Here is a 15,509-nt window from a genome sequence, read left to right on the forward strand (position 1 = left end):
AGTTGGCTGTATACCATAGTTTAAAAAACCAATACAGAAGTAAAAACTTCGAGATGTATTCTGGTATAAAATCGTTTATTTAAAAACTATAAAATGTCATCGATTGCAGAACGTTTTCGTTCTAAACAGAACATCTTCAGTGCCTAGAATGAAGTATTTCCACGTTAGATTAAAGCAAAAGGTTAAAAATGTGACTGTTAAAATGAAAAAAGTGTGGGAATACTTACATCCTGCCGAGTATTTTGAAACTAGCACACCGTAAATAGTGTTAACATCATCATATATGGTTTACATAATGTAATATGTTAAAATGTTATGACTACAAGTCGATGTTAATGGATAAAGTGGAACACATGCTAAAAGGGTGCCATGGTTCCCTGCTCGAAGATACTAGGTACTTGCCAATTCAATGGGCACAGACCAACTGAGAAATTATGAAGTGGATTTACAATTTGACAAGGGTGACATGACATGACAAGATAAAGCCAATTTTTGGTTAAAGTTTCATTTGATTTTGGATTTTTTAATAAAATGCGGAGGTTTGTCTGCAAAAATAATTTAAATTATTTGAATAATAAAATCTACTGTAAAGTTTAAATTAGCAACTCTCTATTCCAGAATAACTTATAGATTCATTAAATTTAATGCAGATATATTACGTGGTTTAAGTTGTGACGTCATCGGATGTGAAATGACGAGTTGAAAGTTAAGTTTGTGGAAACAAGGAAATACACTACATAGTAAGATAATTAGACTTGCATGGAAAAACAAAGCTAAACAAGCCGAGAAAACCAGAATTTAAGAGTGTTTTTATGTGATGAAATGTTGGTTGCCTAACAAGGCAAGCAGACAACAGGTTGAAGGTAAATGGTAGAATATTGCGAGAAAACAGTATATATACAAAAGGTGGCTATATGTTGTGTTAAATTTATTATTATACTATTGTAATGAATAATTATGTCTGTTAAAAGTTGGAAAATAGTTGTTAACAAAATTAAATAACTAAAGATTACTGTTAGTGAGGTAGATATATGTGTGAAGGATATGATTGTATATAGTATTGTGAAATGAATGAGAGTATGTAATAAAATAATAAAATTAAACTATGTGACATAAAGTCCAATTCATCTTTATGTAGTTTTGAAAGGACTGAATGAATTGGAAGTAATGTATCTTGATAGTCTACCAACGTGGAATAGTGAATAAAATAATTAGAATGAGAGCTACCAATATAGGTCAAATTGTGGGTTGGTGTCAGTATGCAAAGAAGAATCTAAATTGAATGAGTATATGAAATAGAAAAGTATGAGATTGATTTCTATTGGTGATAGTGGAGTAAATAGACTGAACTAAATGATATATATTTAAGTGCACAAACTTTATGAACGTATGTGATTGTAACTGAAATCAAACAAATGCAAAATGTGAAAAAATTTTTTTATTTTAAATTGGGATAAATGGATATTGGAAGTTGCCTGATATGAATGGAAATGAAAAGATAGATGAAAAAAGAAGAATAGTGAATGCAATAAAACTTATGAAAGAAGTTTGACTGAATGGGTCGTAATGGATATAGGTGTGCAGTATCCTATTGTTAAGTAAAGTCTAAGAATCTAAAAAGAAAGCAGTGACAGAATGTTACTAAGTAAGGAAAGTGATATATATGACAGACCAGAGTGATTGGATGTATGGTGTTTTTTATTATTGTAAGCGGAGATGAGAGAAAATGAGTAAGTAACATAACAGGCAACAGGATAAGTGAGTGTGAAGAACATTCCAAAGAGACAATAAACCAGACCGATTTAAGGATTAATAATAATAAGAGGCATTTAAATAAATTATGAAAGAAATGGTGAGATGAGATATAGAGGACCTGAAAAAGAGACAGAGACACAAGGTCAAACCAGAAATGACTAGGAGTGGAGAAAAATATGAAGGATAGGAAAATAGAAGAATCAAAACTGTGTGAGGGATGGGATAGTGGGGGAGGCAGCAATGAAGTTGAAAAGAAATGCAAGTTGAGATATGTGTTAATGGGTGATTAGTATGGAAAGAGAAGACTGTTATAAACTAGTGGGGTAGTGGAAAAAGAGGGGGAGGGGGAAATGGAGAATAGGAGTATAGGGTTAGGGGGGTGAGAGGAAAAATGAGAGAAAACTAGGGTTGGATTAAGGGAATAGTTGTCGATGGATAGGAGTGAAAGGACGATTTAAAGTTGTTTGACGATTAACGCAATTGGGGCTGGTCCTCATGTCTCTGGAAATCTCAAGGTCCTCGTACAAATCCAGGCGTAGATTGTTTCTGTCTTGGATGTTATGAATTAATTTAACACCATCAGGGATGTCGAGATGATGATTATTAACTTTCAAATGATGGGAAAAGGCTGATGTAGTGTCTCTTTTAGAATGTTCAGCAGATCTGGTTGAGAGTGATCTGTAAGTCCTGCCGATGTAAGAGGCATCACAATCAGAACAAGTCAGTCTATAAACACCACTACGATTCATATAGTGTATTGTATCCTTAGTATTTGTCAAAAAGTGGCCAAGGGTATTTCCAACTTTGAAAGAAATATGTATATTCTCAGAAGAGTTAGATACAATACGTTTAATCTTTTCAGATAGATGTGGGTTATGATATGGTAGTGACCTGTAAATAGCAGAAGAGGAAGATGACTGATGGAAAGCAGAATTTTGAAGCAATTTAGATTCTCTTTTACGGATGAGTTTATCTATTATAGAGGGATCGTAACCATTGTTGACAGCTATTTGTTTTATAATGTTGAGTTCTTTGTTGAAAGAATCTGTTGACATAGGTATAGAGAAAAGTCTGTGTATGAAGCTTCTGAAAGCTGCTAGTTTGTGTGATAGAGGATGATTAGAAGAAAAATGAATTACATGGTCAGTTTGGGTGGGTTTACGAAAGATACCAAAGTTGAATTGGTTGTTAAGTCTGGTAATAGATAAATCAAGGAAATTAATGGCCTGAGAAGATTCTAGTTCCATGGTAAATTTGATATTAGGGTGAATTGAGTTAATTTTAAGAAGTAGTTGTTGAGCTGAGTCATGATGTCCAGCGATGAAGACCAAACAGTCATCTACGTAACGAAACCAATGTAAAATTTCTGGATTTTTCATAATGTGATTGGACTCTAAATGATCCATAAAGACATCAGCTAGGAATGGGGATAAGCAACTGCCCATTGCTAAACCATCTGGTTGTTTATAGAATTTGTTGTTGAATTGAAAGAAATCTTGAGATAGACATAATTCAAGGATATCTAGTATCGGTGAAATGACATTGGGCTGAAAAGACTTGTTGACTAAGAGTGATTTTACCAGACTTAAAGTTTCGATTTTGGGCACTGAAGTAAATAGGTTGCTTACATCAAAAGAAAGCATAGTTATGTCTGGATTGAGATTGATGAGTTGAAGTTTATCAACTAATTGGTATGAATTTGATACAGTAAAACGGGGTGTGAAGTTGATTAAATTTTTTAAGGTGTTGAGTATGAATTTTGATAAAATAGAAACTGGAGTGTTAATGAAACTGACGACAGGACGTATAGGAATTCCAACTTTATGTATCTTGGGTAAACCGTACAACCTCGGAATAAGAGGGTTGCCAGGCAGTTTGTTGTAAGGGGCCTCATAATTGGATAAAAATTCAGAGTGTTTTTTGATGTTATCTTTCAATTTACTTATGAATCTCTTGGAAGGATCAGTTGGTAAAATAATGAAGTGGTTGTCATCTAGAAAAGATGAAACTTTATTGTTGTAAGTATCACGGTCTAGAATAACCAAACAATTACCTTTATCAGCTTTAGAAAAAATTAGGTTGTGATTAGCAATTTTATGTTTAATTGATTTAAGAGTTTTGAGATGAGATTGAGCTTGTTTAAATGATAGATTATCAATAAAAGAAGAGTTCTGAGAAGAAGAAGAATTTGAAGATGAAGAAATCTTATTTTTATATTTATTTATGTAACGGTAACAGGAATTTCTAGTTGACGTTCTTTGCGAAAGAGATAATGAAAGGTTTTGGATTACTACATCTGTCTCAATAGATAGACTCTCAAGATCGTGTAAAGATAAATCTTTAGGGACGGAGTATTTGAGACCATAGTTTAATAATTTAATTTCATCTGTTGAAAAGCTGATATCGGTAAGGTTCTTTATTCTAGGGTGGAATTGAAAATCTGAAAACTTTTTATTGTTATTTCTATCCTGAGAGGCTTGATCATATACAGTTTTGTCTCTAATGAGATTAATAAGCTTGTTATGTACTCTATTGAATTTAATTGTGTTAGAAGCATCTACCTTGTCATGCACATCTGTCAAAAAATTATTGAAGTTAATGAATCCTATAATATCGAGCAAAGAATCATACATTACCTTAAGCTTACAATTGATGTAATTAAGTTTACTATAATGTGAACATATCTCTTTTTTCATAAGTTTTATCTGTAGTGAAGTCCTGATGTTGGGTGGTACATTTTTTGATGTCCTGACTATACTAAAAGTTGGAAAAACTTTGAATTTGAGACACTGTTGAATAAACCATATATCGAGTTTCAAGTTGTTTCGTCGTGTTGCTAGTCGCAAATACTGAAGAGCCAAATTGACCATACTGTCATTAATAAAAAATCAATGGGAAAATCCCAATAGTTGGCTGTATACCATAGTTTAAAAAACCAATACAGAAGTAAAAACTTCGAGATGTATTCTGGTATAAAATCGTTTATTTAAAAACTATAAAATGTCATCGATTGCAGAACGTTTTCGTTCTAAACAGAACATCTTCAGTGCCTAGAATGAAGTATTTCCACGTTAGATTAAAGCAAAAGGTTAAAAATGTGACTGTTAAAATGAAAAAAGTGTGGGAATACTTACATCCTGCCGAGTATTTTGAAACTAGCACACCGTAAATAGTGTTAACATCATCATATATGGTTTACATAATGTAATATGTTAAAATGTTATGACTACAAGTCGATGTTAATGGATAAAGTGGAACACATGCTAAAAGGGTGCCATGGTTCCCTGCTCGAAGATACTAGGTACTTGCCAATTCAATGGGCACAGACCAACTGAGAAATTATGAAGTGGATTTACAATTTGACAAGGGTGACATGACATGACAAGATAAAGCCAATTTTTGGTTAAAGTTTCATTTGATTTTGGATTTTTTAATAAAATGCGGAGGTTTGTCTGCAAAAATAATTTAAATTATTTGAATAATAAAATCTACTGTAAAGTTTAAATTAGCAACTCTCTATTCCAGAATAACTTATAGATTCATTAAATTTAATGCAGATATATTACGTGGTTTAAGTTGTGACGTCATCGGATGTGAAATGACGAGTTGAAAGTTAAGTTTGTGGAAACAAGGAAATACACTACATAGTAAGATAATTAGACTTGCATGGAAAAACAAAGCTAAACAAGCCGAGAAAACCAGAATTTAAGAGTGTTTTTATGTGATGAAATGTTGGTTGCCTAACAAGGCAAGCAGACAACAGGTTGAAGGTAAATGGTAGAATATTGCGAGAAAACAGTATATATACAAAAGGTGGCTATATGTTGTGTTAAATTTATTATTATACTATTGTAATGAATAATTATGTCTGTTAAAAGTTGGAAAATAGTTGTTAACAAAATTAAATAACTAAAGATTACTGTTAGTGAGGTAGATATATGTGTGAAGGATATGATTGTATATAGTATTGTGAAATGAATGAGAGTATGTAATAAAATAATAAAATTAAACTATGTGACATAAAGTCCAATTCATCTTTATGTAGTTTTGAAAGGACTGAATGAATTGGAAGTAATGTATCTTGATAGTCTACCAACGTGGAATAGTGAATAAAATAATTAGAATGAGAGCTACCAATATAGGTCAAATTGTGGGTTGGTGTCAGTATGCAAAGAAGAATCTAAATTGAATGAGTATATGAAATAGAAAAGTATGAGATTGATTTCTATTGGTGATAGTGGAGTAAATAGACTGAACTAAATGATATATATTTAAGTGCACAAACTTTATGAACGTATGTGATTGTAACTGAAATCAAACAAATGCAAAATGTGAAAAAATTTTTTTATTTTAAATTGGGATAAATGGATATTGGAAGTTGCCTGATATGAATGGAAATGAAAAGATAGATGAAAAAAGAAGAATAGTGAATGCAATAAAACTTATGAAAGAAGTTTGACTGAATGGGTCGTAATGGATATAGGTGTGCAGTATCCTATTGTTAAGTAAAGTCTAAGAATCTAAAAAGAAAGCAGTGACAGAATGTTACTAAGTAAGGAAAGTGATATATATGACAGACCAGAGTGATTGGATGTATGGTGTTTTTTATTATTGTAAGCGGAGATGAGAGAAAATGAGTAAGTAACATAACAGGCAACAGGATAAGTGAGTGTGAAGAACATTCCAAAGAGACAATAAACCAGACCGATTTAAGGATTAATAATAATAAGAGGCATTTAAATAAATTATGAAAGAAATGGTGAGATGAGATATAGAGGACCTGAAAAAGAGACAGAGACACAAGGTCAAACCAGAAATGACTAGGAGTGGAGAAAAATATGAAGGATAGGAAAATAGAAGAATCAAAACTGTGTGAGGGATGGGATAGTGGGGGAGGCAGCAATGAAGTTGAAAAGAAATGCAAGTTGAGATATGTGTTAATGGGTGATTAGTATGGAAAGAGAAGACTGTTATAAACTAGTGGGGTAGTGGAAAAAGAGGGGGAGGGGGAAATGGAGAATAGGAGTATAGGGTTAGGGGGGTGAGAGGAAAAATGAGAGAAAACTAGGGTTGGATTAAGGGAATAGTTGTCGATGGATAGGAGTGAAAGGACGATTTAAAGTTGTTTGACGATTAACGCAATTGGGGCTGGTCCTCATGTCTCTGGAAATCTCAAGGTCCTCGTACAAATCCAGGCGTAGATTGTTTCTGTCTTGGATGTTATGAATTAATTTAACACCATCAGGGATGTCGAGATGATGATTATTAACTTTCAAATGATGGGAAAAGGCTGATGTAGTGTCTCTTTTAGAATGTTCAGCAGATCTGGTTGAGAGTGATCTGTAAGTCCTGCCGATGTAAGAGGCATCACAATCAGAACAAGTCAGTCTATAAACACCACTACGATTCATATAGTGTATTGTATCCTTAGTATTTGTCAAAAAGTGGCCAAGGGTATTTCCAACTTTGAAAGAAATATGTATATTCTCAGAAGAGTTAGATACAATACGTTTAATCTTTTCAGATAGATGTGGGTTATGATATGGTAGTGACCTGTAAATAGCAGAAGAGGAAGATGACTGATGGAAAGCAGAATTTTGAAGCAATTTAGATTCTCTTTTACGGATGAGTTTATCTATTATAGAGGGATCGTAACCATTGTTGACAGCTATTTGTTTTATAATGTTGAGTTCTTTGTTGAAAGAATCTGTTGACATAGGTATAGAGAAAAGTCTGTGTATGAAGCTTCTGAAAGCTGCTAGTTTGTGTGATAGAGGATGATTAGAAGAAAAATGAATTACATGGTCAGTTTGGGTGGGTTTACGAAAGATACCAAAGTTGAATTGGTTGTTAAGTCTGGTAATAGATAAATCAAGGAAATTAATGGCCTGAGAAGATTCTAGTTCCATGGTAAATTTGATATTAGGGTGAATTGAGTTAATTTTAAGAAGTAGTTGTTGAGCTGAGTCATGATGTCCAGCGATGAAGACCAAACAGTCATCTACGTAACGAAACCAATGTAAAATTTCTGGATTTTTCATAATGTGATTGGACTCTAAATGATCCATAAAGACATCAGCTAGGAATGGGGATAAGCAACTGCCCATTGCTAAACCATCTGGTTGTTTATAGAATTTGTTGTTGAATTGAAAGAAATCTTGAGATAGACATAATTCAAGGATATCTAGTATCGGTGAAATGACATTGGGCTGAAAAGACTTGTTGACTAAGAGTGATTTTACCAGACTTAAAGTTTCGATTTTGGGCACTGAAGTAAATAGGTTGCTTACATCAAAAGAAAGCATAGTTATGTCTGGATTGAGATTGATGAGTTGAAGTTTATCAACTAATTGGTATGAATTTGATACAGTAAAACGGGGTGTGAAGTTGATTAAATTTTTTAAGGTGTTGAGTATGAATTTTGATAAAATAGAAACTGGAGTGTTAATGAAACTGACGACAGGACGTATAGGAATTCCAACTTTATGTATCTTGGGTAAACCGTACAACCTCGGAATAAGAGGGTTGCCAGGCAGTTTGTTGTAAGGGGCCTCATAATTGGATAAAAATTCAGAGTGTTTTTTGATGTTATCTTTCAATTTACTTATGAATCTCTTGGAAGGATCAGTTGGTAAAATAATGAAGTGGTTGTCATCTAGAAAAGATGAAACTTTATTGTTGTAAGTATCACGGTCTAGAATAACCAAACAATTACCTTTATCAGCTTTAGAAAAAATTAGGTTGTGATTAGCAATTTTATGTTTAATTGATTTAAGAGTTTTGAGATGAGATTGAGCTTGTTTAAATGATAGATTATCAATAAAAGAAGAGTTCTGAGAAGAAGAAGAATTTGAAGATGAAGAAATCTTATTTTTATATTTATTTATGTAACGGTAACAGGAATTTCTAGTTGACGTTCTTTGCGAAAGAGATAATGAAAGGTTTTGGATTACTACATCTGTCTCAATAGATAGACTCTCAAGATCGTGTAAAGATAAATCTTTAGGGACGGAGTATTTGAGACCATAGTTTAATAATTTAATTTCATCTGTTGAAAAGCTGATATCGGTAAGGTTCTTTATTCTAGGGTGGAATTGAAAATCTGAAAACTTTTTATTGTTATTTCTATCCTGAGAGGCTTGATCATATACAGTTTTGTCTCTAATGAGATTAATAAGCTTGTTATGTACTCTATTGAATTTAATTGTGTTAGAAGCATCTACCTTGTCATGCACATCTGTCAAAAAATTATTGAAGTTAATGAATCCTATAATATCGAGCAAAGAATCATACATTACCTTAAGCTTACAATTGATGTAATTAAGTTTACTATAATGTGAACATATCTCTTTTTTCATAAGTTTTATCTGTAGTGAAGTCCTGATGTTGGGTGGTACATTTTTTGATGTCCTGACTATACTAAAAGTTGGAAAAACTTTGAATTTGAGACACTGTTGAATAAACCATATATCGAGTTTCAAGTTGTTTCGTCGTGTTGCTAGTCGCAAATACTGAAGAGCCAAATTGACCATACTGTCATTAATAAAAAATCAATGGGAAAATCCCAATAGTTGGCTGTATACCATAGTTTAAAAAACCAATACAGAAGTAAAAACTTCGAGATGTATTCTGGTATAAAATCGTTTATTTAAAAACTATAAAATGTCATCGATTGCAGAACGTTTTCGTTCTAAACAGAACATCTTCAGTGCCTAGAATGAAGTATTTCCACGTTAGATTAAAGCAAAAGGTTAAAAATGTGACTGTTAAAATGAAAAAAGTGTGGGAATACTTACATCCTGCCGAGTATTTTGAAACTAGCACACCGTAAATAGTGTTAACATCATCATATATGGTTTACATAATGTAATATGTTAAAATGTTATGACTACAAGTCGATGTTAATGGATAAAGTGGAACACATGCTAAAAGGGTGCCATGGTTCCCTGCTCGAAGATACTAGGTACTTGCCAATTCAATGGGCACAGACCAACTGAGAAATTATGAAGTGGATTTACAATTTGACAAGGGTGACATGACATGACAAGATAAAGCCAATTTTTGGTTAAAGTTTCATTTGATTTTGGATTTTTTAATAAAATGCGGAGGTTTGTCTGCAAAAATAATTTAAATTATTTGAATAATAAAATCTACTGTAAAGTTTAAATTAGCAACTCTCTATTCCAGAATAACTTATAGATTCATTAAATTTAATGCAGATATATTACGTGGTTTAAGTTGTGACGTCATCGGATGTGAAATGACGAGTTGAAAGTTAAGTTTGTGGAAACAAGGAAATACACTACATAGTAAGATAATTAGACTTGCATGGAAAAACAAAGCTAAACAAGCCGAGAAAACCAGAATTTAAGAGTGTTTTTATGTGATGAAATGTTGGTTGCCTAACAAGGCAAGCAGACAACAGGTTGAAGGTAAATGGTAGAATATTGCGAGAAAACAGTATATATACAAAAGGTGGCTATATGTTGTGTTAAATTTATTATTATACTATTGTAATGAATAATTATGTCTGTTAAAAGTTGGAAAATAGTTGTTAACAAAATTAAATAACTAAAGATTACTGTTAGTGAGGTAGATATATGTGTGAAGGATATGATTGTATATAGTATTGTGAAATGAATGAGAGTATGTAATAAAATAATAAAATTAAACTATGTGACATAAAGTCCAATTCATCTTTATGTAGTTTTGAAAGGACTGAATGAATTGGAAGTAATGTATCTTGATAGTCTACCAACGTGGAATAGTGAATAAAATAATTAGAATGAGAGCTACCAATATAGGTCAAATTGTGGGTTGGTGTCAGTATGCAAAGAAGAATCTAAATTGAATGAGTATATGAAATAGAAAAGTATGAGATTGATTTCTATTGGTGATAGTGGAGTAAATAGACTGAACTAAATGATATATATTTAAGTGCACAAACTTTATGAACGTATGTGATTGTAACTGAAATCAAACAAATGCAAAATGTGAAAAAATTTTTTTATTTTAAATTGGGATAAATGGATATTGGAAGTTGCCTGATATGAATGGAAATGAAAAGATAGATGAAAAAAGAAGAATAGTGAATGCAATAAAACTTATGAAAGAAGTTTGACTGAATGGGTCGTAATGGATATAGGTGTGCAGTATCCTATTGTTAAGTAAAGTCTAAGAATCTAAAAAGAAAGCAGTGACAGAATGTTACTAAGTAAGGAAAGTGATATATATGACAGACCAGAGTGATTGGATGTATGGTGTTTTTTATTATTGTAAGCGGAGATGAGAGAAAATGAGTAAGTAACATAACAGGCAACAGGATAAGTGAGTGTGAAGAACATTCCAAAGAGACAATAAACCAGACCGATTTAAGGATTAATAATAATAAGAGGCATTTAAATAAATTATGAAAGAAATGGTGAGATGAGATATAGAGGACCTGAAAAAGAGACAGAGACACAAGGTCAAACCAGAAATGACTAGGAGTGGAGAAAAATATGAAGGATAGGAAAATAGAAGAATCAAAACTGTGTGAGGGATGGGATAGTGGGGGAGGCAGCAATGAAGTTGAAAAGAAATGCAAGTTGAGATATGTGTTAATGGGTGATTAGTATGGAAAGAGAAGACTGTTATAAACTAGTGGGGTAGTGGAAAAAGAGGGGGAGGGGGAAATGGAGAATAGGAGTATAGGGTTAGGGGGGTGAGAGGAAAAATGAGAGAAAACTAGGGTTGGATTAAGGGAATAGTTGTCGATGGATAGGAGTGAAAGGACGATTTAAAGTTGTTTGACGATTAACGCAATTGGGGCTGGTCCTCATGTCTCTGGAAATCTCAAGGTCCTCGTACAAATCCAGGCGTAGATTGTTTCTGTCTTGGATGTTATGAATTAATTTAACACCATCAGGGATGTCGAGATGATGATTATTAACTTTCAAATGATGGGAAAAGGCTGATGTAGTGTCTCTTTTAGAATGTTCAGCAGATCTGGTTGAGAGTGATCTGTAAGTCCTGCCGATGTAAGAGGCATCACAATCAGAACAAGTCAGTCTATAAACACCACTACGATTCATATAGTGTATTGTATCCTTAGTATTTGTCAAAAAGTGGCCAAGGGTATTTCCAACTTTGAAAGAAATATGTATATTCTCAGAAGAGTTAGATACAATACGTTTAATCTTTTCAGATAGATGTGGGTTATGATATGGTAGTGACCTGTAAATAGCAGAAGAGGAAGATGACTGATGGAAAGCAGAATTTTGAAGCAATTTAGATTCTCTTTTACGGATGAGTTTATCTATTATAGAGGGATCGTAACCATTGTTGACAGCTATTTGTTTTATAATGTTGAGTTCTTTGTTGAAAGAATCTGTTGACATAGGTATAGAGAAAAGTCTGTGTATGAAGCTTCTGAAAGCTGCTAGTTTGTGTGATAGAGGATGATTAGAAGAAAAATGAATTACATGGTCAGTTTGGGTGGGTTTACGAAAGATACCAAAGTTGAATTGGTTGTTAAGTCTGGTAATAGATAAATCAAGGAAATTAATGGCCTGAGAAGATTCTAGTTCCATGGTAAATTTGATATTAGGGTGAATTGAGTTAATTTTAAGAAGTAGTTGTTGAGCTGAGTCATGATGTCCAGCGATGAAGACCAAACAGTCATCTACGTAACGAAACCAATGTAAAATTTCTGGATTTTTCATAATGTGATTGGACTCTAAATGATCCATAAAGACATCAGCTAGGAATGGGGATAAGCAACTGCCCATTGCTAAACCATCTGGTTGTTTATAGAATTTGTTGTTGAATTGAAAGAAATCTTGAGATAGACATAATTCAAGGATATCTAGTATCGGTGTGAAATGACATTGGGCTGAAAAGACTTGTTGACTAAGAGTGATTTTACCAGACTTAAAGTTTCGATTTTGGGCACTGAAGTAAATAGGTTGCTTACATCAAAAGAAAGCATAGTTATGTCTGGATTGAGATTGATGAGTTGAAGTTTATCAACTAATTGGTATGAATTTGATACAGTAAAACGGGGGTGTGAAGTTGATTAAATTTTTTAAGGTGTTGAGTATGAATTTTGATAAAATAGAAACTGGAGTGTTAATGAAACTGACGACAGGACGTATAGGAATTCCAACTTTATGTATCTTGGGTAAACCGTACAACCTCGGAATAAGAGGGTTGCCAGGCAGTTTGTTGTAAGGGGCCTCATAATTGGATAAAAATTCAGAGTGTTTTTTGATGTTATCTTTCAATTTACTTATGAATCTCTTGGAAGGATCAGTTGGTAAAATAATGAAGTGGTTGTCATCTAGAAAAGATGAAACTTTATTGTTGTAAGTATCACGGTCTAGAATAACCAAACAATTACCTTTATCAGCTTTAGAAAAAATTAGGTTGTGATTAGCAATTTTATGTTTAATTGATTTAAGAGTTTTGAGATGAGATTGAGCTTGTTTAAATGATAGATTATCAATAAAAGAAGAGTTCTGAGAAGAAGAAGAATTTGAAGATGAAGAAATCTTATTTTTATATTTATTTATGTAACGGTAACAGGAATTTCTAGTTGACGTTCTTTGCGAAAGAGATAATGAAAGGTTTTGGATTACTACATCTGTCTCAATAGATAGACTCTCAAGATCGTGTAAAGATAAATCTTTAGGGACGGAGTATTTGAGACCATAGTTTAATAATTTAATTTCATCTGTTGAAAAGCTGATATCGGTAAGGTTCTTTATTCTAGGGTGGAATTGAAAATCTGAAAACTTTTTATTGTTATTTCTATCCTGAGAGGCTTGATCATATACAGTTTTGTCTCTAATGAGATTAATAAGCTTGTTATGTACTCTATTGAATTTAATTGTGTTAGAAGCATCTACCTTGTCATGCACATCTGTCAAAAAATTATTGAAGTTAATGAATCCTATAATATCGAGCAAAGAATCATACATTACCTTAAGCTTACAATTGATGTAATTAAGTTTACTATAATGTGAACATATCTCTTTTTTCATAAGTTTTATCTGTAGTGAAGTCCTGATGTTGGGTGGTACATTTTTTGATGTCCTGACTATACTAAAAGTTGGAAAAACTTTGAATTTGAGACACTGTTGAATAAACCATATATCGAGTTTCAAGTTGTTTCGTCGTGTTGCTAGTCGCAAATACTGAAGAGCCAAATTGACCATACTGTCATTAATAAAAAATCAATGGGAAAATCCCAATAGTTTGGCTGTATACCATAGTTTAAAAAACCAATACAGAAGTAAAAACTTCGAGATGTATTCTGGTATAAAATCGTTTATTTAAAAACTATAAAATGTCATCGATTGCAGAACGTTTTCGTTCTAAACAGAACATCTTCAGTGCCTAGAATGAAGTATTTCCACGTTAGATTAAAGCAAAAGGTTAAAAATGTGACTGTTAAAATGAAAAAAGTGTGGGAATACTTACATCCTGCCGAGTATTTTGAAACTAGCACACCGTAAATAGTGTTAACATCATCATATATGGTTTACATAATGTAATATGTTAAAATGTTATGACTACAAGTCGATGTTAATGGGATAAAGTGGAACACATGCTAAAAGGGTGCCATGGTTCCCTGCTCGAAGATACTAGGTACTTGCCAATTCAATGGGCACAGACCAACTGAGAAATTATGAAGTGGATTTACAATTTGACAAGGGTGACATGACATGACAAGATAAAGCCAATTTTTGGTTAAGTTTCATTTGATTTTGGATTTTTTAATAAAATGCGGAGGTTTGTCTGCAAAAATAATTTAAATTATTTGAATAATAAAATCTACTGTAAAGTTTAAATTAGCAACTCTCTATTCCAGAATAACTTATAGATTCATTAAATTTAATGCAGATATATTACGTGGTTTAAGTTGTGACGTCATCGGATGTGAAATGACGAGTTGAAAGTTAAGTTTGTGGAAACAAGGAAATACACTACATAGTAAGATAATTAGACTTGCATGGAAAAACAAAGCTAAACAAGCCGAGAAAACCAGAATTTAAGAGTGTTTTTATGTGATGAAATGTTGGTTGCCTAACAAGGCAAGCAGACAACAGGTTGAAGGTAAATGGTAGAATATTGCGAGAAAACAGTATATATACAAAAGGTGGCTATATGTTGTGTTAAATTTATTATTATACTATTGTAATGAATAATTATGTCTGTTAAAAGTTGGAAAATAGTTGTTAACAAAATTAAATAACTAAAGATTACTGTTAGTGAGGTAGATATATGTGTGAAGGATATGATTGTATATAGTATTGTGAAATGAATGAGAGTATGTAATAAAATAATAAAATTAAACTATGTGACATAAAGTCCAATTCATCTTTATGTAGTTTTGAAAGGACTGAATGAATTGGAAGTAATGTATCTTGATAGTCTACCAACGTGGAATAGTGAATAAAATAATTAGAATGAGAGCTACCAATATAGGTCAAATTGTGGGTTGGTGTCCAGTATGCAAAGAAGAATCTAAATTGAATGAGTATATGAAATAGAAAAGTATGAGATTGATTTCTATTGGTGATAGTGGAGTAAATAGACTGAACTAAATGATATATATTTAAGTGCACAAACTTTATGAACGTATGTGATTGTAACTGAAATCAAACAAATGCAAAATGTGAAAAAATTTTTTTATTTTAAATTGGGATAAATGGATATTGGAAGTTGCCTGATATGAATGGAAATGAAAAGATAGATGAAAAAAGAAGAAT

The 15,509-nt window shown here is 32.4% G+C and overlaps 1 protein-coding gene across 6 annotated transcripts; it reads right to left on the minus strand.

Annotated features, from left to right (window-relative positions):
- Window positions 1-364: 364 nt before the first annotated feature.
- Window positions 365-13,866, minus strand: LOC126892794 (uncharacterized). Of its 6 annotated transcripts, none has more exons than XM_050662722.1 (3): window positions 13,719-13,866; window positions 9,054-9,467; window positions 365-4,512 (listed from the first exon to the last, which is right to left on the minus strand). In XM_050662722.1, exon 3 carries the CDS (start codon window positions 4,449-4,451, stop codon window positions 2,169-2,171), a length of 2,283 nt encoding a protein of 760 aa, XP_050518679.1. In that variant the 5' UTR covers window positions 4,452-4,512; window positions 9,054-9,467; window positions 13,719-13,866; the 3' UTR covers window positions 365-2,168. The 6 variants fall into 6 exon arrangements, with proteins under 6 accessions (XP_050518679.1, XP_050518507.1, XP_050518779.1 ...); XM_050662550.1 differs by having other exon boundaries at window positions 365-4,805; XM_050662822.1 differs by having other exon boundaries at window positions 9,054-9,174; window positions 13,719-13,844.
- Between the last annotated feature and the right edge of the window lie 1,643 nt (window positions 13,867-15,509).

Source organism: Diabrotica virgifera, chromosome 1 (assembly GCF_917563875.1).
Source record: "Diabrotica virgifera virgifera chromosome 1, PGI_DIABVI_V3a".
NCBI classification, from domain to species: Eukaryota; Metazoa; Arthropoda; class Insecta; order Coleoptera; family Chrysomelidae; genus Diabrotica; species Diabrotica virgifera.